The 24,851-nt window shown below is 43.2% G+C and overlaps 1 protein-coding gene across 1 annotated transcript in view; it reads right to left on the bottom strand.

The window, feature by feature from the left end:
- The window catches only part of LOC109917914 (copine-5-like), a 557,988-nt gene that overhangs the window by 267,319 nt on the left and 265,818 nt on the right, over window positions 1–24,851 (bottom strand). The window contains exon 8 of the mRNA XM_048612100.1: window positions 18,664–18,727. Coding sequence (XP_048468057.1) covers window positions 18,664–18,727 — 64 coding nt within the window. The remainder of the gene's footprint in view (window positions 1–18,663; window positions 18,728–24,851) is intronic.

The following is a 24,851-nucleotide window of genomic DNA, read 5'->3' as shown; positions in this document are numbered from 1 at the left end:
ACCTTTTCTGATGAAGGGTCTAGGCCCGAAACGTCAGCCTTTCTGCTCCTATGATGCTGCTTGGCCTGCTGTGTTCATCCAGTTCTGCACCTTGTTGTCTCGGATGCTCCAGCATCTGCAGTTCCTACTATTTCTGCAAAGGACGTCTCCTGTTTTTTATTCTTCGTAAGATCCACAACCTGAACTCACAATTCTACTCGGCTTTATTAGACACTAAGAACCAAAAGTACTTTAAACTTACTGGTGCCTGCCACCATACCCAGGACTTTCCCCACCACGTGCCCGCCGCCACTGGCCATGTGGCCATCTTCGGAGCACCAACAGTTTCCACGGATGACGTCACATCCGCCGCCACCCGGTACGCCACTTCCGGTACAGCCGACGCCATCGACACCGCTGCCTCTGTTTTCGAGGCCAACACAGACATCGAGGTCGCCGCTGCCACCAACATCCAAGATTTTCCGGCCGACGTCGCTCCGCCCACCACCAACGTCGCTCCGCCCACCACCTCCGCAGCCAGCATCTCCAGATGAGACAATAGCACCCAACCCTGCCGAGTCTTCACCATCCCCCCCAGACCTCCCCCTTACTGAGGACAAATGGTCAGCCCTCAGTAAAGGGCTCACCTTTGTCCCCCTCCACCCACACATCAACGAATACCGGTCAGGTTTGGACATTGAGCAGTTTTTCCACCGCCTCCACCTCCACGCTTACTTCTTTAACCGTGAGCCTAACCCTCTCTCTACTGACCCCTTCGCCCACCTCCAACACAGCCCCTCCTCCTGGACACCACCCCAAGGCCTCCTACCCTCCCTCGACCTCTTCATCTCCAACTGCGGTCAAGACATCGATCGCCTCAAACTCTCCACCCCTCTCACCCACTCCAACCTCTCCCCCACAGAACGTGCAGCCCTCCGTTCCCTCCGCTCCAATCCCAAACTCACCATAAAACCCACGGACAAGGGAGGCGCAGTTGTAGTATGGCACACTGACCTCTACATCGCCAAGGCCAGACGCCAGCTCTCTGACACCTCCTCCTACCGCCCCCTTGATCATGACCCCAACCCTGACCACCAAACCATCATCTCCCAAACCATTCACAACCTCATCACTTCAGGTGACCTCCCACCCACAGCCTCTAACCTCATCGTTCCCCAACCCCTCACCGCCCGCTTCTATCTCCTTCCCTGGTGGACCCATTGTCTCCGCCTGCTCCTGCCCCACCAAACTTATCTCCACCTATCTCAACTCCATTTTCTCCCCCTCGGTCCAGGAACTCCCTACCTACGTCCGTGACACCACCCACGCCCTCCACCTCCTCCAGAACTTCCAATTCCCCGGTCCCCAACACCCCATCATTACCATGGACGTCCAGTCCCTATACACCTGCATTCCCCATACAAATGGCCCTCCGCTTCTTCCTGTCCCGCAGGCCCGACCAGTCCCCCTCCACTGACACCCTCATCCACTTAGCCGAACTCGTCCTCACCCTCAACAACTTCTCTTTCAATTCCTCCCACTTCCTACAGACAAAGGGGGTGGCCATGCGTACCCGCATGGGCCCAAGCTATGCCTGCCTCTTTGTAGGATACGTGGAACAATCCCTCTTCCAAAGCTACACTGGCCCTAAACCCCACCTTTTCTTCCGTTACTGTATCAGCGCTGCCTCGTGCTCCCATGAGGAGCTTGAACAGTTCATCCACTTCACTAACACCTTCCACCCCAAACTTAAGTTCACCTGGACCATCTCTGATACCTCTCTCTCCTTCCTGGGCCTCTCTGTCTCCATCTCTGGCATCCACCTGGAAACCGAAATCTATTTCAAACCTACCGACTCCCACAACTACCTAGAATACACCTCCTCTCACCCACCTTCCTGAAAAAAGACCATCCCCTATTCCCAATTCCTTCGCCTCCGCCGCATCTGCTCCCAGGATGAGGCATTCCACTCCCGGACATTCCAGATGTCCTCGTTTTTCAAGGACCGCAACTTCCCCTCCACAGTGGTCGAAATGCCCTCGACCGTGTCTCCCACATTTCCTGCAACTCATCCCTCACACCCCCTACCTGCAATAACAATCGAAACAGAATCCCCCTCGTCCTCACGTACCACCCCACCAACCTCCGAATCCAACGCATCATCCTCCGACACTTCCGCCATCTGCAATCTGACCCCACTACCAAAGACATTTTTCCCTCCCCACCCTTATCTGCTTTCCGGAGGGACCACTCTCTCTGTGACTCCCTTGTCCGCTCCACACTCCTCTCCAGTCCCACCACACCCGGCACTTTTCCCTGCAACCGAAGCAAGTGCTACACCTGCCCCTACACCTCCGCCCTCACTCCCCTCCCAGGCCCTAAGAAGACCTTCCACATCAAGCAGATGTTCACCTGCACATCTGCTAATGTGGTATACTGTATCCGCTGTTCCCGTTATGGCCTCCTCTACATCGGGGAAACCAAGCGGAGGCTCGGGGACAGCTTTGCAGAACACCTACGCTCGGTTCGCAATAAATAACTGCACCTCCCAGTCGCGAACCATTTCAACTACCCCTCCCACTCCTTGGACGACATGTCCATCCTGGGCCTCCTGCAGTGCCACAATGATGCCACCCAAAAGCTGCAGGAACAGCATCTCATATTTCACTTGCGAACCTCGTAGCCCAATGGTATCAATGTGGACTTCACAAGCTTCAAAATCTCCCCTCCCCCTGACCGCATCCCAAAACCAGCCCAGCTCATCCCCGCCTCCCTAACCATTCCTCCCACCTCAAGCCCCACCCCCATCTCCTACCCACTAACCTCATCCCGCCTCCTTGACCTGTCCGTCCTCCCTGGACCGACCTATCCCCTCCCTAACTCCCCACCTACACTCACCTTTACTAACTCCATCCCCGCCACTTTGACCTGTCTGTCTCTTTTCCACCTATCTTCTCCTCTATCCATCTTCTATCCGCCTCCCCCTCTGTCCCTATTTATTTCAGAATCCCCTTCCCCTCCCCCATTTCTGAAGAAGGGTCTCGACCCAAAATGTCAGCTTTCCTGCTCCTCTGATGCTGCTTGGCCTGCTGTGTTCATCCAGCTCTACACCGTGTTATCTCCCATCCACAGACTCTAGTTACACGTCTTGTTGCCACGGAAAGGCTGTCAACATCATCAAACACCAATCCCACTCCGGTAATGCTCTCGTACAACATCTTCCATCAGGCAGAAGATACAGAAGCTTGAACACACGCACCAGCAGGTTTAAGAATAGCATCTTCCTTGCCATTATTAGACTGATGAATGGACTCTCCAACTTCAAATAATGCTGATCTTGTTAATAATGGTCTTGCCTCGCTAACATCCTGTGTAGCGTAACCTGCATAGCTTACTCTGTCCAAGTTTTTTTCACCCTATGATCTGTATGTTCTTGATTGCTATGACCTACCTGTACTGCTCGCAAACAAAGCTATTCACTCTACTTAGGTACATGTGACAATAAATCAAATCAATCAATCAAGTGGTTAACTCCTGGCTCTGAGGGTCATCAGGAGCAACAATATCATAATCCACTCCATTGAGGATGCTAGGGCACACGCATTAGTGAACATGACCAGGCTGAAGCATTTGCAAGCCAGAGGAGCCCAGAGGACATTCCATCTTGCTGACTTCCTGGGGTCCCTAGCATCAGGGGTGCCTGCCTCTAGCTGATTTCATTCACTCCACATGACGTCAAGAAATGCTAAAGATACACGAGACTGTAAAAACTGTGGACACCTACAACATTCCAGCAACGATACTGAAAAGTTGTGCTCCAGAACTAGCTGCATCCTTCACCAAGCTGTTCCAGTAGAGCTACAACACTGACAGATAACTAGCAATGTGGAAAATTGTCCATGCGTGTCCTGTCCAATAGAAACAGAATTTATCTAATTTGGCAAACAACTCAAACAGAGCACTGCAAATCATCAGAAAACTGATGGAAGGTGTCCTTGAGAGTGCTATCAATATCCTGGAGCCATACCATTGACCAAGAGTTGAACTGGACTAGCCATACCTGAAGAGTAGGCAGAGAATGGTGCGTATGGAACAAGCTGCCAGATGTAATGGTGCAGGCGGGTACAATTACAACATTTAAAAAGCATCTGGATGGGTATATGAATAGAAAGGATTTAAGGGATATGGGCCAAATAACAAATACTAGCAATTGGGACTAGATCAGAATGGGATCTCTAGTTGGAAAAGATGAGTTGGATCGAAAGATCTGTTGGGGGCGTCTGGTTGGCGCAGCTGAGTTAGGCTGTAGGGTTTGTTTCCATGCTGTACAACTCTATGACTCTACATAAATATTGTGGCTACAAGAGCAGGTCAGAGGCTTGAAATTCTGTAATGAAAATCTCACATCCTGACTCATCAAAATCTGCCTATCACCTACAAGGCACAAGTCAGGAGTGGTATAAAATATTCTCCACTTGCCTAGACCAGAGCAGCTCCAACACCATCCAAGAAAAAAAAAGAACACTTTATTGACATCTCATCTAAGACCTTCAACATTCACTCCCTCCACCTCCAATGCACAGAGAAAGCTCTATGTGCCTTCTATAAGATGCACTGAAACAATTTACCAAAACTCTTTCGACAGAACTTTCCAAACCTGAGGCCTCTGCCAACCAGAGGACAAGGACAGCAGATACTCAGGCTCATTGCTTTGTGCAAGGTCCCTTCAAAGCCACACACCATCCTGACTTGGAATTAGATTGCCATTCCTTCAGCACCTCTGGGTTAAAATCCTGGACCTCCCTCCTTAACAGTATTGTGGGAGATCTTATCTCCAAAGATCGCAAAGATTCAAGAAGGCAGCTCATCATCACCTTCTCCAGGGCAATTAGGGATGGATAATAAATGCTGGCCTAGGAGGAAATGTCCATGTCTCAAGAATTAATGAAAAATAAAGGTGGAAATTTACAAATCCATGTGGAATATATGGACCATTACAAATCACCTGACTTCAGTCACTACAGTCAATCCCAAATATTTAAATAAATTAAAATAATACAAAACAAACCACTCTTGAAGGCTCTGAGTTTTTCTCGGCTGTGTTTTGTGGATGCTAAAGCCCCATCATCAATTGATGACTTCTTAACTTTGAGTGTAGGTAATAGATTTCATCACTGCCCTCAAATTAAACTCAGTTCTGCATGTCATGACATGGAATAGAACACTAGCGCAGACTAGTTGGGCCAAACAGCTTGCTTCTGTATCTTGTGCTGTACAATTCATCCAATACTCATGAACCACATGTCAAACAGCAAGTGCTGAATGGTGGATGGGAGAGTTGACTGTCAGAGTACGGCAATGCTTTAGTGGTTATGATGTAAATGATGATGCTGCTCTGATATTATCAAAAAGCGCTGGATTGAGAATCTAAGAGGAAAAGAGAAACACTGTACTAGAGAGCTGAGACAACACAGTGTGGAGCTGGAGGAACACAGCAGGTCAGGCAGCATCAGAGGAGCAGGAAAGTTGACGTTTTGGGTCATGACCCTTTTTCAGAAATGGGGGGGGGGAAGGGAGCTGGGAAATAAATAAAGAGGATGGGTGGGGCTAGGGAAGGGAGGTGGGATGGTGATAGGTGAGAGCAGGTAGGCAGTGGTGGCGAATGGTTAGTGAGATGGGTGGGGCAGATAGATGGGTAAGAAGATGGACAGGTTGTGTCAGGTCAAGGAGGTGGGAATGAGAGGGAGGTTTGGACACGGGATGACACCGACGAAAACAAATGATTGGCGATGAGAGGCTGGGGGTGGGGAGATTTTAAAACTGGTGAATTCCATGTTTAGGCCATCAGGCTGTAGGCTCCTGAGGCCCCCCTCCCATTCCCTGGGTGACATGTCCACCCTAGGCCTCCTCCAGTGTAACAATGACACCACCCACAAACTAGAGGAGCAGCACCTCATATTCCGCCTTGGGAGCCTACAGCCCGATGGCCTAAACATGGAATTCACCCCATTCTCGGCCTCATCCCATGTCCAACCCTCCCTCTGATCCCCGCTTCCTTAACCTGACACAACCTGTCCATCTTCTCCCCTACCTATCTGCCCCACCCATCCCACTGACCAATCCCCAAAACTCCCTACCTGCACTCACCTATCATCATCCCACCTACCTTCCCCAGCCCCACCCCTCCTCTCTCTAATTATTTCCTAGCTCCCTTCACCCTCCCCATTTCTGAAGAAGGGTCACAACCCAAAACGTCAACTTTCCTGCTCCTCTGATGCTGCCTGGCCTGCTGTGTTCCCCCAGCTCCACACTGTGTTATCTCTGACTTCAGCATCTGCAGTTCTCACCATCACTCGAGAGTTGAGTTCAGTATAATGTAGAATATACTGCAATGAACAATTTAAAGGACTTACTGGGAGCGACTCAGCATTATTCTTAGGTAAGGATAAGTTGCAGATGCAAGGGACTCAGAACAAAAGCAGTCCAGAGAGACAGTGCAGCCCCTAAGAGTGTGGTGCAGACACAAGAAAGCTCATAGTAAATAGAATGCATTAAAGGGTAAATACGCAAACACGATTCCAATGAAGAAGTACAATCCTTAGATATTGCTGCAACAGTCCAACAGTGGTGTTTCCCTAGTACACCCAGTGTGTTTCCTCTCCCGACTCAATGTGTCCATCACTGAGATCCGAAAGGTCAGCATGGCTAAGGCTGTGAACCTGAAATCATTTGAACCTGTATGGTTTGAATGAATGCACTGTGTTTATCCAATGACTAAACTGATTAAAGGTTTCTATGGATTGAAAGCCATTTTGAAGTGTAAAATACTTATCCCAATAAGAATTTAAAGTAGTAATAAAAATGAAGCAGTGAAAAACAAGAAAATTGGAAATGAAAGGAAAAGAATGTATGCAGTTATCCATCCTATAATATTGCATCCTTAATACTGAGCTTTTTGACTATTGCAGTTCTAATGCCATAGTAAGCTGAAATCCTAATAATACTATTAATTTCTGTTACACACACAGAAACACTCAGACAATAGGCTTAAAGAATCCAAATTTTGTCATTACATTAACACAAATAGCACAGCTGCTAGTCACACAACCATCTCATGACTCATAGTTCAATAACCTGAAGGCAAGTAATATTTCACCAATGTTTAAAATTATATACTTCCTAACTCATTGTTCAACAAAGAAGCTTTATCAGACCTTTCTGTGTTTCAAATTACAAGTAAGCTTTTCAGAATATATGAACACAGCATATTTTGACATTAGCTGCTATTGTAATGAGCATATTTTTGTTATTTTTATATGAATTGAAAAATAAAAATTATAATATAGACAGAAAATGTAACTCCACAGTTATTCGAGAATCATTTGGAACCATAATTTCTTGTCTGACTGAGTGAAGTGAAAGATTTCCACTGTTATCAGTGAAGCAAGCCCCAATGCAACACATCTGAGTACCATATAGTACTGATGTGCACATTTGGTCTATTTCCAGACCTTTGAGAGCCATTTCTTTTTTGCATTCTGAAAAAAAATCCCATTTTTTGTTGAGTTTTTGTTAAATGCAGGGAAGCACAGCCCTACAGTAATTGTACAAGTTCGAGTCCACAATGGCAGACATGCCTAGGTAAAAGAAATACATATATTTGTGACACTGATTCTTCCTTAATAATAATGAAAAATTATGCAAATTTTATATTTACCCACAATAGCAAATAGTCTGAGTAAATGACAATCTCTGGGTAAAATTCTACATCAGTTTACGTGCTTCTATATTAGAGTGGTTTTACTGTTTTGTACATTTAATTTTCTGCCAATGCATACATTCTCCAAGCAAACTATTACGAAAATATAGTCATTTAATTTTTAACTCATCAACTCCAAATATTTACATTTTCGTATTTCCAGTAATCCTGAAGTAAGTTAAGGAATTTATTGTTCTATTTATCTCTAATATCAAATATTGGATTAAGTAGAAAGTGTTTCACATTTATTTATTACTGTTTCTGTGCTCAGCAATGCTCACATTTCCATGTCACCTTAGTCACTATCCCTGCACCTATTTCCCTTGCAATTAGAAAGGGGGCATCTCAATCCAAATTGTATTGTATTGTGTCATAATTGCATAAATCCAGAAATTAGACAAGTGTGTAGCAAAGCCAGAGCAGTATTAATGGAGGATTTTAACTTTAACCTCGATTGGGAGAGGCAGAGAATCACCTGTCAGAAAGATGGTGAATTTTTGGAGTTCAAGATAATTTCCGACAGTAATATATCCTAGATGTAACAAGGGGACAAGTATTATTGGATTTAGTAATAAGTAATGAGCCAAATTTAATTAGGAACCTATTTGCATGTGAACATTTATAAAATAGTGATCATAACATGATCAAGTTCAATGTAGCATTTGAAAATGGAAAGCAAGAATCAGCTACTTGGGTTTTAGATTTAGGTCGGGTCAACTTTACAAGATGAGACAGAAGCTGTTCACAGTAAACTGGGAAAATCTGGTAATGGGTAAAACAACTGAAGAATTGTGGAGGATGTTTAAAGAAACACTTCACACAATACAACACCAGTTTATACCTGAGAGGAAAACGTACCAATTCACGGATAAGACAGCCGTGGACAGCCAAAGAGATAAGGACAAGCATAAAATTAAAAGGAAAGGCTTACAAAAACACACACAAAGAAAGAACAGATCTGGCTGAATGCAATAGATACAAAGACCAGGAAAGGGTCACACAGCAGCTTATAACACATACTGAAAGGGATTATGACAGGAAGCTTGCAAGGAACATCAAAATCAATAAGAAATTTTACATTTACACAAAGGCAAGTGAATGGCCAGGAGCAATGTTTGCCTGCTAAAGGCTGAAAGTGGAGATATTGTCAATGACTATGGAAAAGTTGCAGACATATTGAATAATTACTTTGCCGCAGTATTTAGAGTAGAAAGGAAGGATAGCTTGCCAGAAGTCCCAAAGAAATTAATAGTGGAATGGGGATAGGGACTGAATAAAATTAACATTAGGTAAAATATTTGTAATGAGAAATTTAATCGAATTAAAGAGTGCCAAGTCCCTAGGACGTGGTGATTTCCAGCTGGGGGTGTTAAAGGAAGCAGGGAAGCACATTGTAGACTCCCTAACTACAATCTTTCAGGGCTTCTTAGATACAGGAGTCATCCTTCTGGATTGGAAAATTGCATGTCACTCTGCTTTCTATAAAGTGTGAAAGAGGAAAACCAGGGAATTATAGATCTCAGCCTAACATCTGTGGTGGGAAACTGTTGGAGTCTACAGTCAATTACCACATTTTTAAACAGCTTGAAAATTTTCAAATAATCAAGGAGAGCGAGCATGGATTCATGACAGATAGGTCATGTCTGACAAACCTCATTAATTTTTTGAAGATGTGACTTGGGTGTAGTGCACAGAGGAAGGTCTATGGATGTAGTTTGTATTTGATAAAGTCTCACATAGGAGATTGTTAACTAAGGTAGAAGGCCACAGAAGGGAGAATAAATTACTGACATAGTTGGGAAATTGGTTGAGTGGCAGGTGACAGAAACTAGGAATAATGAGTACTCATATTGGCAGGATGTGACCAGTGGTGTCTCATTAGGATGTTATGTTAGGGCATTATTTATTCACATCGTTTACAAAGAACTTGGATAATGGCATAGAAAGTCATCTATCTCAATGTGTTGATGACACAAAGATAGGTGGTATTGTAGACACTGTAGATAATAGCATAAAATTACAAACGTATATTGATAGATTAAGTGAGTAGGCAAGACTGTGGCAAATGGAGTTTAATGTAAGCAAGTGTGTGGTTTTCCAGAGATAGTAGGAACTGCCGATGCTGGAGAATGGCCTACTCCTGTTCTATGTTCTTAAACAGTGATTTTCAGTGAAATTTTGAAGAGCAGATGCCACAGAAACAGAAGTTAAAATCAATTCAGTCTATTTTCACTCCACGGCAGGTTAAAATAACCTGTTTTTGCTGGCATACTAAGACTGGAGCCAGGCCAACTAGGATCCCATGCTATACCTAGGCATCCTATAGTACATGTCAGATCCGAATGGCATTTTAGCCAGAACTCTGAATCCATCAGGGCGGAAACAGAGGCCTTAAAAGGTGAGTTCTAATTGTATTTTTAATATGGTCAAGTGGAGAAAGAGAACTTTTTCAGGCCTGCAAGGAAGATCTGGGCATCTGCTGTCGCAGGTTCCATTTTTCCCCAAAGTCCTGTTGATCATCCCACCCTGATGTTATGATTACTAACAGCCTTAAGGCCAGCCAATCCTCAGCTGCTGCTTTACGCTTATTTCATCTTGCCTGTCTGAAATGAGAATTGGAAATTAATGATGGCCAGACTTCCCACTGGTGCTCCCACATAAGTTGAGGCTTTCTCTTGTGTATCTAATTTACTTAATGGTACAGCAGTGATAGAGGAGAAAATACATTAAAAAGGCATCTGATCAAAGTGTTGTCTAGTCACTTTTTTAAAAACTGATTTCAAATTCAAGACACACACGTTCCTCGAGATCCGACTCAGAATTCTTGAAAACTGCAAATGACCTGAATGAAGGGATGCTTTATTAATATTTTCTTCACTGTGAAATGTAATAACATTATAATTTTTGCTGTGAGTGGTAGCAAAAATAATGGTGACAGCCAGACGGTCTACTGCAAAACAGATACGTGCTCCTTCATCCACCAAGTTAAAAAGTCAAATCAGCCCTTTTGCTAGTTATCAACATGCAAGATTCTGAAGGAGCTTGACAGGAAATACTAAAAGGTACTTCACCAATATAAACGAAGCTTGTTTGGGTGACAGTGGAGAGGGAGAGTTGGCAGTGGAGGTGGGAGGGTGCAGTGTCAGGGTAAGCTGTCAGCATAATTGTGAATCATTGGAGTAATATCACCCAGAAGGTTGTGAATGCTCCATCATTGAATATATTCTACACTGACATTGGCAAATTTCTCATCTCTCGGGAATTCTAACAATTACCAGAGCAGGCAGTAAAGTGGAGTCAAGGTAGAAGATCAGTCATGATTATATTGAAAGGCAGAGTGCGGCCAAGGGTTCACTCCTGTTCCTGTATTCTTATATCCTTTTGAGAATATTGAACAGTTAATCAAGATCATGACCAAATCAAATATATTTCCACCGTGTGCATTCTTTTCGGGATGTGGAGGTGCCTGTGTTGCATGGGTTGGACAAAATCAGAAGTCACAAGACACCAGATTATAGTCCAACAGGCTTATTTGAAATCACACAAGCTTTTTGAACGCAGCTCTTCATCACGTACAGTGAGAGAGCGGAGCACACAGACCCAGAGTTTATAGACAGAGAGATCAAGGGCAGAGAGATCAAAAGATCAAACAACTGGTCTGAGTAGAGTGTCAGAAGATAAGTCTCTGCAGGTGACCAAGAGTGTTAGACGGTGAGTAAAGTGCCAACAGCTGAATAACTAGTGAAGGGATGACCTATAACTCCACTAAATGAGGCAGAAAGATGTTGAAGGTGATGTTGTCAAAACAGGACAGTAGGAAGGTTTGAGCAATGGTGAATATGTTAGCAAATGCTGCTTACTAACACTGCTGACAATTTACTCCATCGTTTTGCTGATAATTGAAAGTAGCATGAAAGAGGGTTATCAGTTGGAGATTGCAGACAGGATACACCTGGGCAATTTTCCGCATTACTGAATGTCAACGTTGTAGGTGTGCTGGAACAATTAAGCTTGGAACATGAAATTATACTCACTTTCCCTACGGTTACAATACCACAGGATAGATAAAATAACCAATTTGTTTAAGTCTTAAATGTTAATCGGTCTTGTACTACAGCAGCATATTTTGAAGTAGCTATCACATCCAATCATTCTAAAGCAATTTAGAGAACAACTGATCCATTATTCATTTCTACATTGGTTCATATTGGCATAAAAAGGCCTAACCATTTTTTCCTCAGATCCTTGGAAGAAGTAAATGTGTTTTTAAAAAGATTCCAATTTTAAGACCAAACCAGAAGCGATCACTTTAAACAGCCATTGTTAGCCATTCTCATTTAACTCTTTAACACAGTGGGAATCTGGAGATCAACAGCTCCTCTCATTACATAAGTAGAAAAAACTATAGCCTACAACAAATAGGCTCCACTTTAATAATCCTTTAGACAAAGAATTGAGAAAACAAGTAAAATTTATCAACTATTTTCTTCATAATTCTTTTGGCTGCTTTTATGTTCTTCAATTATGTTGTATTCATAAAATTGTCATAATTTATCAGTAGAGTAACCTGCAAAAGAGGCCACCAAGAAAAACACAGCAATTTCACTTCCAGTAACTGCAGAGGTTCAGAAAGGTGACCCAAATCCACCTTCTCAAAAGCAATGACACAGGAGAAATAAATGCAATCTTTCCAGTGATATCACATCTGAGAATGCATAAAAATAGCGTCAAGATAAGAAAGTTGATGGAGGAATAATACTGCTGCTTGAGCTGTTGCTCTGATGCTTCCATGCATAAATAAATGGAGTGGTACTGACAAGAAAGGACTTGATCCTTCATGTACTGAATAATAAAAACAGATTTCCCTCTTTCAGAATTTGTTGCCAATACTGCTGGTCTTCTACATTTAGAAATGAAGCCAATTTCCAAGAGTATGACACATTGCCCCATTTTGCAATATAGATTCAAGAATCTGGAGTCTGGCTTAGATATTCTCTCACGTTCAAGGGTGGTCACTCACACCTGAAGATTTTATGTTCAAGAGTGTGTCCAATATCTAATCGCTCATACTGCAGGCCAGGGGTTTCACAATCGGACCACATGTGACCTTCAACACAAATGCTTTTCCAATCATTCAGTGGGCAGACTGAAAACACCAAGTGACATGTGACCAGTTTATAATTATTAAGCTTCTTTGTTTTACAAATGGTAACTGAAAGTACACAGTAACTGTGAAACACAAACTTAATTTTATTTCAATTTTCTCGTGAATAATAAAATAAACAAAGTTCCTCATGGCTGGTTTAAAATTTGGTCAACAGGTAACTAAAAAAACAATGTAGCTGGAATGTCAAAGAACTGCAGCACCCAAAGCAATGTCCAGCAATTTGTCCCCCAGTCAGTGCTCATCCTCTGGCAAACTACAGGCAATTTTCACAATCAGCCCCTTTCTGAACCACAGACAGCATACCCCTCACTGACCTCCCCACCCCAGATCATTAGCTGATCACTTAAGGGCCTCAGTTAGTGACAGATCATGAGGTTAAACCATGGAACTTCAGAGATGGGAAAGCAGCAAGGTTCAGCTATGTCATCATCAGACCTAATTAAAACCCTTCCTGATTCCGAGCTCACTACCAGAAACAACAGAAGATCCTACTGTTCTGAGGAAGGGTCACCGGACCTGAAATGTTAACTCTGTTTTTTCCTTCACGGATGCTGCCAAACCTACTGAACTTTTCCAGCAAATTTGTTTTTGCTCCTGATTTACAGTATCTGCAGTGCTTTTGGTTTTTATTCAGAAGATTCTACTGTCTAGTTTCCAATTGAACCCACTGCTAGTGCGTTCTGTCCATAAGCCCCCATGCTTTCACCTCGCACAAGAAAATTGGTATAATTTAACCAAAAAGATTCAAAGAATTTTCTTGCTTGTTTCAGAAAATCGTCTTGGGAAATATGCATCACAAGTAATGTTTTCATAAATGAGGCAATTACAAGGTGATTCATTAATAAAATTCTAGAAATAAGATTTAATAATAGTTTGCTGCTTAAAACCAGTTATCAGTCTGTTACCAGAGAAACAAAGACAAGTGATCTTTGTGCTGCATTGAGAGTTGGACCAGGTTATCAGAGCTGAGGAGTTTATCAATTCCAGAGGGAAACTGCATCAGGGCTTCAAAATGGAGTACAAAAATTAAGGGTTTAAAATAGAGAATACTTCTCTGAGCCCTCACACCTCCTTCAACCTCATGTAGACCCCATATCACCTAAAGCCCTCTGTCCACTAATCATAACCCCTCATACTCTCTATGCTGTCATATCCAACCCTCTTAGCCCCTTACATCCTTTAAATAACCTCAGTACATCCCTGCACCCACCATCCTATCCCCCCTAACCAACCACACCAACTCACCAAACACCCACATATACAAAACAAAGAAAAAAGTTGTATTACTTCAAGTTCTATACACAAAGTCCTCACTTAAAGTTGTGGTTGCATTCCTGAAAATCACAACTTTAAGAGAAATGATTAAGTGAAACATTGCTATCAACACAAACCATGAAAACTGGAGTCAGATACATATGGCATTCCTTAGAGTCTGGTTGGTAGGGGCTCCTTAGGCAGTGATGCATCATGGGGAAAATCCATCCACTAGGAGCAGTCTTAAGTCTGAGAGTGTGCGAGGCCACCTCAATTAGATCAAGTAGTACAGTCAACAAGTTAAACTGAATCTTGCCACCCTCAGTGAGATCTCAAGCACGAATAACTTAACAAAATTAAAGCAAAACAACACTAAATAGGGGAACGCTAAAAATGGACTCCCTGCATTACAGACTGCACTCCATTGAGCAAAGCACCCTCATTTATAAAAACACACTTTGACACTTCTTGACACAGTTCTCATCAAGTTGGATAGTTGCAAGCAGTTTATGCATCTTTGATATACAATCTTGTGCACAGCTAACAATCCCAAAGGACACTTGACTTCCCATCCCCCTCCACAAGGGATTTCTGACCCCTGTCCCCAAAGTGTTCTGGGACTATATCCAGGGGGGTACCTCAGCTCTCCTAAAGGTACCCTCACTATCTAAAAGCAATACACTGAGAACAGAATTGCTCCTATCTGATCCAAACTAAACACTCTAGTTCCAGACACCAGGTGTTATATTGCTAGTTGTCAACTGATTGAAGCAGGAGTCAATATTAACTCCAGTTTGTCCTCACCCCTTCCTAATTAACTCACCTCACTGGAGAAAAGCAACCCTTAAGTAAATATTCTAATGAGCATCAACCACACAAATAATTCCACAGAGGCTAGAATCCCATCAGCAAGTCACCCTTTATTTACACATTGAGAGTCCTTGACACTGATCCTGCTCCCTCATAGCCAGTTGTCAGACTGAACAGGATGTCTGACACTTCAGATTTTAAAAAAAATGTTTGGACCATATTCACAGCCCAATCAGGGAACTCATATTCTAAGAGGTCCGCCTGGTTGACCACACTGCAATCCTGCATCCCTTTCGCTCTGAGTCCCAAGATATAGGCCGGTTTGTTTTTTTTCTGGAACTCCTTCTGGGGCGTTTTAGCACCGGTTCATGTTCCTCCAACTCTGCTTCGAATACGATGGTGTGTAATACACAATAGTTTACATCTTGCACCAGGAGAATCTTGGAAGAAATCCATTCTCTTCTTCAGCATAAAAAGGGGTTGAGGCAGCAACATCTGCTGTGTCTATCTCAGATTCCAAGATCTCTTCTATGCTTGAACTCACGTGTTCTGACAGCCTTTCCAAATGTTCCATGGGGCAGAGCACGGTTCGCTCCTGACCTGTTTGCGAGTTTGCAGCTTTCATATGATCCACCTGCTTGTTCAGGGCTGTCACACCTACCCAAACTTTATATGTCACTAGACCTGACCTTACGTCGCCTAACAGAGCCATTCCTGTGGTTCCTACACCAAATTTCGTCCCCCGAATTAAACTGTCTCTTTTGCTTTGCAGAATTTTGCGTGCAGCACTGGATTCCTGATGCCATTTCACTCTCTGCCCTATCAACCCTCCCCCCGCCAGGTCTGGGAAAATCAGATTTAACCTGGTGCGGAGTTCTTCTCCCCATTAGCAGCTCTGTTGTATGTGCCCCTGTAGTTGCATGAGGGGTCATCCTATAATCAAACTGGAACCGGGACAGCATTGTTTCTAGTAAGCTGTAGGCTGTTTCTTTAAATCTGTCTTCAAGGCTTGGACTGCTCCTTCTCCTAGACCATTGGATGGATGGATGGTATGGAACTGTCCTTATGTGGAATGCTATTTAATTTTACGAAATACTCAGATTCCTTGTTGGTAAATGATGGCCCATTATCTGTGACCAACACTTCTGGGAATCTGCCTATTGCAAAAGATGTATGCAGATTTTCCATCGTCATCCCCCATGTTTGACGAATGAACTCTATGCACATCCATTCACTTTGAGTGGACATTCACAACGACTAAGAACATTGAGCACATGAAAGCACTTGCAGTGTTGACATAACAGGGTCCAGGGTTTTCCAAGCCATTCGCACGTATGTGGGGAGCTGCTGACAATATTTTTTATCCCTGTTGGTACTCTGAGCACTGCCCCACTAATGTGGCTATGTCCACATCCATTCCTGGCCACCAGACATAATGTCTCACTAATGTTTTCATTTTGGAATGCCCTGGATGACCCTGGTGTAGTTCAGCCAGCATCTAGCGGTGACCTTTGCTCGGGACAATCACACCTCCTTCCCATAATAATATGCTGTTCTCCACAGATTGTCATCTATGACTGGAAGTGTGTGCATAAAAATTAAAACTATTACGGACTCTTCCAATGGTGGTACTACCGGTGGTGTATCTGTCAGCAAGAGGTGGCTCAATGCATCCACAATCACTACTTGACTTCCCAGATGGTGTTCCAACTTATAATTATATATATTAGAGCCCACTGCTGAATTTGACCTGAAGCTTTGGGTGGCACTGCCTTGTCCTTTTTAAATAGACCTAGAAGGGGTTTGTGGTCTGTTATTAGCACAAATTTATGTCTGTAAAGGTATTGGTAGAACTTCCTGACTCCAAGTATGACTGCCATACCTTCTTTCTTTATTTACACATTCCATTAGCTGAACTCCTGGATGTATACACTATTGGACGTTCCTCTGCATTGGGCCACCTATGAGCTAATAATCCCCCAATGCCATATGGGGAGGCATTGCATGTCAATACTGGATCTCACTTAGGATCACGGTGGGCTAACACTTTAGAGTTTGTTAACTTTTTTTTCACTTCCTTGAAAGCCACGGCTTGGCTACGTGACCATTTCCAAGGCTGATCCTTTTTTAAGAATCAATGCAAAGATGGTAGGATAGAGACCAGGTTATGTTTGAACTTTCCATAATAATTTACCAGCCCCCATTTTATATTCCAAAGGATGTAACTCAGTCTTGTTGACTCTGTTGCCCAAGTAGATCACTTAGTGTGCCTGGAAGACACATTTTTTTTCCTTTCTAAAGTATAGACCCACCTGGAAGAAACATCTAAGGACTATGTTCAGGTTCTCTAAGTACTTCTTATTGGCCTTCCCTGTTATTAGCATGTCACCAACTCAAATGGTGATCTGGGGTGGACTGACCCTTAAGTAAATACTCCAATGAGCATCAATCACACTGAAATAACTCCTCAGAGGCCGGTATCCTGTCACCAAGTTACCCTTTACTTACACATGGCAATACCTTGACACTGATCCAGCTCCCTTAGAGCCACCTCTCAGAGTCACAGCATGTCTGACACTTTTCTTTTAAAACCTGTCAGCCAGGGCTCCCTGATTGGACGAGATTAACAGCCCCAATCAGGGAACTCATGTTGTATGAGATCCACCTGGCTGATCTCATTACAATCACAACACACATATTATCTTCGGAGAATATGTTGCTTCATTCTGAAAGGGATTATCATGAACACTACTGTCACCAGGGACTCCAAAGTCTGGTCTGAATAGAGGCAGCGAGTCATTCAAAACTCTAGCTGGCTTTGCAAAATGTGCATGCATGAAGTACAGGCCACACACCACCCTCCCCGTGCCCCCAGCCCCAGCCTGGCCCTGTGAAAATTACAAATGTGGGGCTCAGAGGGTGAACTTACGGTTTCCAATGCCCTTGGCCATTTTTGCCACATGGAGAAGCTCTCTGTCACAGTGAAAATCTGAGTTCATCAGTGCAAGTAGTTTGAAATTAAATGGCTCGATAGAAAATGAATTCCATTGCTCAAACATTCAACCAAAAAGATGTTGGGGGTAATAGTTGATTTCTGCTGAAATGACATGGTGTTGGCAGAGCAGAAACATAGTCCACTTGAAGTGACCATTCAACTTTCCAGTGAATGCCATGCTGTGGCATCAACTGGATACTCCAATGCGACCTGAAAGTAACAGCAAAGCAGGGGCTCATCTTGCTCAGACACAGAACCATACCAGTCAGGCCAGCTCTAGGTTGGGAAAGTGATTTACAAGTATTGGCTGGTCAGAGGTCCATTCAGTGCCTGCTACAATTAGGCAGAATGAGCATAGCTGCCCGTTAGCATCTTAAAGCTGAGAAAAAGGCTCTTCAGCAAGCATTGAATCCAGATTTGGACATATAAACAGCCTTCAATTGAAACAGTGAGTTACACAGTCCTCCATGTGCAATTTGCTTTAGAATTCCATGGTATGACCTTGAGTACCAAAGGAGTGGGGCACTTCCATTCCAATTCTCAACTGACAGTCACATATGGCTAATAAATATAAAATAACTTCCAATGGTTTTAGAAATACAAAAGTACAGAGTGACATGACATTCTAAAGTAATAGTTACACTCAGGAGGCATTTTCTAATCCTACTTTCTTTTGTGACAATAAAACCTTTTACTCACCCGACAATTACCAAGTTCTTCAGCCGACAGTATGATTGCCCCACATTTCTTTCCTGGAATTCCACTGGGGACAGATAATAAAAGATAAATTAAAATGTGACTTTTTAATTATTATTTTTCAACTGCTTTTCAATCCTTAGCAAATGAAAAAAATCATGTCCAAAGAATATGCAGTATAAAGTAAAATATTTTCTGTAACTCAGAACAATCTGATTGTCGATAGAGTTTGTTTCCCTCCATCTGCAATTTGCAGTTAAATAATTGACTGTTGGAATAAAAAGAAATTCTACTCTGTTATCTACATCTTTGCTAACATTTAGCAATGTAATATAATGTAATGTAATGTAATAGCAATATAATTTCTTATGGAACTGTTTATTTTCTACAGAAAATTTTTGTGCTTATGTAGATTATTCAGTTGGTTTATTTTTCCCTTTTGATAGATTATTTTATCAACGATTCTGTTGGAACATTGTACAAGCGTTAGCATTTAGCAACTTCCTTCACATTTTTCAAGAAGACGGATGGTGATAATAGAAAACAATAGCAAGTTTCTTCTTGGTTTCAGAGTCAGTAGTGAGCATCAATGTGCCAAGTTTAGCACAATTGACTGCAATAAAGACACGTTCCAGTTCTTAACAGATGTACTTCAAAATGTGTTTGCCTTGAGCAGATTGTTATTTCTCCTCACTCTGTTGCATGTTTTCATACCTCCAGTTTATTAAATAGTCGCAGTTAACAGTCATATTTTGGATGGCAGAATATTGTACGCGATGACTTCATGTCAAGTGACACGTGAAGTAAATTCAATCAAGACACACTTTTCATTTGTTACCTTTTTGATTGGAAGCCTTTTCCCAAGCACGACCTGTGCTGAAATCTTAAACAGGAATATAAAACATACGCTCATGATTTTGATACAAATGGAAACAGAAGAAATGGTCCTCACTGTAGCAGATTCCAAATATTGATCAGGCAGCTATATTTTGGGATAATGACTTGATTACATATTTAATACTTTAGTACCCCATCAGGTAACCAGCTGAATCCTCATTTGTTTAATGTTGCAGCCCTGGTAAAGTATATACACTTATACTGGAAGATTTGTTCCTATCCTTCTACGCCTACTGCAAATCTGAGATCTGCATACTCCTGATAGTAGTTACTGTGGTAGAGATAATATCAAATTATGTTTCCCATTAGCAAATAAGTTGATAAATATTACAGCAGGAAGTCAATGGAACGTGGGTCTATAACAGCATTGAACTATTGTAGCACTGTGGCTTTCATTTCGCTTTGTGTTAAAGTTAATAAAAATATACATAGCCCAGAAAATTCACAACTCTTGCATTGCATTATATATTTACTTGAGTGACATCAAAACAATTCAGCCAAAGCAAGTTACTCAGCTTGTACTGTTTTGAAGATTTTCATGAATTCGGAAATATTTTGTGGTTAGTTATGTCTGGATTATTCCAGCGTTGGAGAAGATCAGAAAAAAAAATGGCATTTAAATGTTAATATTCTGATTCAAGCATTTTGTATCTATTTTAGCTGGTAAGCTTGTCCTGACTGATTTTGAGAGGAGAACACAGTCAAGAACAAAGAACAAAGAAAATTACAGCATAGGAACAGGCCCTTTTGCCCTCCAAGCCTGCACCAATGTACTGCCTGTCTCAACTAAAACACCCTACCCTTCCAGGGACCGTATCCCTCAATTCCCATCCTATTCATGTATTTGTCAAGATGCCCTTTAAAAGTCACTATAGTATCTGCTTCCACTACCTCCCCCAGCAGCGCGTTCCAGGCACCCACCACACTCTGTGTAAAAAACTTGCTTCGTACATCATCTTTAAACCTTGCTCCTCACACCTTAAACCCATGGCCCCTGGTAACTGACTCTTCCACTCTGGGAAAATGTTTCTGACTGTCCAGTCTGTCCATGCCCTTCATAATCTTGTAGACCTCTATCAGGTCACCCTTCAACCTCTGTCGTTCCAGGGAGAACAACCCAAGTTTCTCCAACCTCTCCTCATAGCTAATGCCCTCCATACCAGGCAAAATCATGTTAAATCTTTTCTGTACCCTCTCCAAAGCCACCACATCCTTCTGGTAGTGTGGCAACCAGAATTAAACACAATATTCCAAATGCGGCCTAACTAAGGTTCTATAAAGCTGCAACATTACCTGCCAATTTTTAAACTCAATGCCCCAGCCAATGAAGATAAGTATGCCATATGCCCTGTTGACTACCTTTTCCACCTGTGTTGCCACTTTCAGTGACCTGCGTACCTGTACACCCAGATCCCTCTGCCTATCAGTACTCTTAAGAATTCTGCCATTTACTGTACATTTTCCATCTGGATTAGATCTTCCAAAATGCATTACCTCACATTTTTCTGGATTAAACTCCATCTGCTATCTCTCTGCCCAAGTCACCAACTGATCAATATCCAGTTGTATCCTTTGACAGTTCTCATCACTATCCACAATTCCACCAACCTTTGTGTCATCGGCAAACTTACTAATCAGACCAGTTGCATTTACCTCCAAATCATTTATATATATTACAAACAGCAAAGGTCCCAACTTTGATCCCTGAGGAACGCCACTAGTCACAGCCCTCCATTCAGAAATGCACCCTTCCACTGCTACCCTCTGTCTTCTATAACGGAGCCAGTTTTTTATCCATCTTGCAAGCTCACCTCTGACACTGTGCGACTTTACCTTCTGTATCAGCCTGCCATGGGGGACCTTGTCAAAGACCTTACTGAAGTCCATGTAGACAACATCGACTGCCCTACCCTCATCAATTATCTTCGTCACTTCTTCAAAAAACTCAACCAAGTTAGTGAGACACGACCTCCTCTTCACAAAACCATGTTGCCTCTCGCAAATATGCCCACTGATTTCCAGGTGGCAGTAAATCCTGTCTCGAAGACTCCTCTCCAATAATTTCCCTACTGCTGACGTAAGGCTCACTGGCCTGTAATTAGCTGGATTATCCCTGCCAATCTTCTTAAACAAAGGAACAACATTGGCTATTCGCCATTCCTCTGGGACCTCCCTGTAGCCAGTGAGGATACAAAGATTTCCCTCAATTTCTTCCCTTGCCTCTCTCAGTATTCTGGGGTATATCCCATCAGGCCCTGGGGATATGTCTAACTTATTGTTTTTCAAGACCCCAAAACCTCCTCCCTTTTGATCTCAACATGACCCAAACTATCTACACACCCTTCCCCAGACTCATCATCCAACAAGTCCTTCTCTATGGTGAATACTGACACAAAGTACTCATTTAATACCTCACCTAGTTCCTCTGGTTCCACACATAAATTCCCTTCCCTGTCCTTGAGTGGGCCAACGCTCTCCCTGGCTACCCTCTTGCTCTTTATATATGTATAAAAAGCCTTGGGATTTTCCTTAATCCTGTTGGCCAATGACTTTTCATGACCCCTTTCAGCCCTCCTGACTCATTGCTTAAGTTTCTTTTGACATTCCTTGTATTCCACCCTTGCTTTGTGTATTCCCAGCCTCCTAGCCTTGACAAATGCTTCCTTTGTCTTTTTGATTAGGCTCACAATATCTCTCGTTATCCAAGGTTCCCTAAACTTGCCATACTTATCCTTCATCCTTACAGGAACATGCTGGTCCTGAGCTCCCAGCAACTTACACTTGAAAGCCTCCCACACACCAGATGTTGATTTGCCCTCAAAAATCTGCCTTCAATCTACATTTTTCAGCTCCTGCCTAATATCATTGTAATTAGCCTTCCCCCAATTTAGCACCTTCACCTGACAACTACACTTACCGTTATCCATCAGTACCTTAAAGCTTACTGAATTGTGATCACTGTTCCCAAGCTGCTCCCCTTCTGAGACGTCGACCACCTGGCCAGACTCATTCTCCAATACTAAGTCCAGTATGGCCCCTTTCCTAGTTGGACTACCTACATACTTGTTTCAAGAAGCCCTCCTGGATGCTCCTTACAAACTCTGCCCCATTTGTGCCCCAAGCACTAAGTGAGTCCCAGTCAATATGTGGGAAGTTAAAATCACTCACAACAACCCTGTTACTTTTACATCTTGCCAAAATCTGCCTATAAAATCTGTTCTTCTATCTCCCGCTGGCTGTTGGGAGGCCTATAATAGACCCCAAACATTGAGATTGCACCCTTCCTGTTCCTGAGCTATACCCATACTGCCTCGCTGTATGAGCCATCCGAGGTGTCCTCCTGCAGTACAGCTGTGATATTCTCCTTAACAAGTAGTGCAACTTCCCCACCCCTTTTATATCCCCCTCTATCCCGCCTGAAACATCTGTGTCCTGGAATGTTAAGCTGCCAATCCTGTCCCTCCCTTAACCAAGTCTCTGTAATAGCAACAACATCATAGTTCCAAGTACTAATCCAAGCTCTAAATTCATCTGCTTTACCTTTTTGCATTGAAACAGATGCACTTCGGTTCACCAGACCTGCTTTGATCAGTAACCACACCCTTCATACTCTTCCTCTGAGTCTTACTGGCCCTATTCTGTAGTTCCCTTTCAGTCCACTTACCTTTGCTTTGGTTCCCACCCACCTGCCAAGCTAGTTTAAATCCTCCTGAGTGACACCAACAAACTTCCCAGCCAGAATATTTGTGCCCCTCCAGTTTAGATGCAACCCGTCCTTCTTGTACAGGTCCCTCCTGCCCTGGATGAGATCCCAATGGCCCAGGTACCTGAAACCCTCCCTCCTACACCATCTGTTTAGCCACGTGTTGAGCTGTACTATCCTCTTGTTTCTAGCCTCATTGGCATGTGGCACAGGGAGTAATCCTGAGATTACAACTTTGGAAGTCCTGCTCTTTAACTTTCTACCGAACTCCCTGAACTGCTGCTCCAGGACCTCGTCACTCATCCTACCTATGTCATTTGTACCATGTACCATGACCTCTGGCTATTCACCCTCTCCCTTCAGAATGCTTTCTGCCCGTTCAGAGACATCCTGGACCCTGGCACCAGGGAGGCAACACACCATCCTGGAGTCTCTTTTACATCCACAGAAGCACCTATCTGTACTCCTAACTCTAGAGTCCCCTTTAACTACTGCTGTAAAGCTCTTTGTCCTTCCCTTCTTAAGAACAGAGCCAGCCGAGGTGCCACCAGTCTGCCTGCTGCTGCTGTTACCCCCTGATAGGTCACAAAACAGTGTACTTGTTAGAGAGGGGGACAACCACAGGGGATTCCTGTACTGGCTGACTGCCCCTTCTAGAGGTCTATCTGCCTGCACCTGGGGTGTCACCACATCTCTAAAACTACTGTCTATGACACTTCCTGCCACCTTCATGCTCCTAAGTGCATCCAATTGCAGTCTACAACCCATCCATACGGTCTGTGAGGAGCTGCAATTGGGTGCACTTCCTGCAGATGTAGTTGTCCAAGACACTGGAAGCGTCGCGGATCTCCCACATCTCACAAGTGCAGCACTTAACCCTACAGACTGACATTTCTATCCCCTGTCGAATCATTCAACTATGTTCTTTGTATGATGGCCATACAGTCATTCCCTCATGGAGCTGTTATAAAGGGAAGAAAGCAGAAAATGCTGAAAATCACAGCAGTTCTGTCAGCATCCGTGGAGAGTGAGCAAGCTAACGTTTCGAGTCTAGATGACTTCTTCAGAGCTGATGTGAAGTGTAGAGGGGGCAGTATTTATCCATTTTCGGAATGTGAGAATGGCTGTACAGATTCCAGTATCTGCAGTAATTTTCTCCTACATTGTGTTAAAAAGGGATGTTGTTTGCGCTTAAAAACAGAACTACGTGCAAGGTCGAAAATCAGACATTGGATTTGAATAATTTTGAGGTCAAAAGGTAGAGGACAGAGAGCCCCATTTGAGGAGGGTGCACATGAAATGGCGTTGCAGAATTCATTGGGAAAGAAGCTACTTTGGGGCTAAGGGTTCCCTGCTTTCAGAGACAATGTCAGGGAATTCCTGCAAAAAGCTACTTAAGAGTTAGCAACTACTGTTGTCACAGAGCAAATGAATAAAGAATAAAGCTCTCAGACCTCCAAAAATGCAAAATTGGCCACTCTAAGTAAGCAGTTGGCCAAAACAAAAGTAAAATGCCAGAGATAACAAGGTGTAGAGCTGGATGAACACAGCAGGCCAAGCAGCATCAGAGGAGCAGGAAGGCTGACGTTTC

Source organism: Rhincodon typus, chromosome 25 (genome assembly GCF_021869965.1).
Source record: "Rhincodon typus isolate 14 chromosome 25, sRhiTyp1.1, whole genome shotgun sequence".
Classification (NCBI taxonomy): Eukaryota; Metazoa; Chordata; class Chondrichthyes; order Orectolobiformes; family Rhincodontidae; genus Rhincodon; species Rhincodon typus.
The sequence above is the reverse complement of the archived record's forward strand: the minus strand, read 5'-3'. Positions and strand labels throughout refer to the sequence as shown.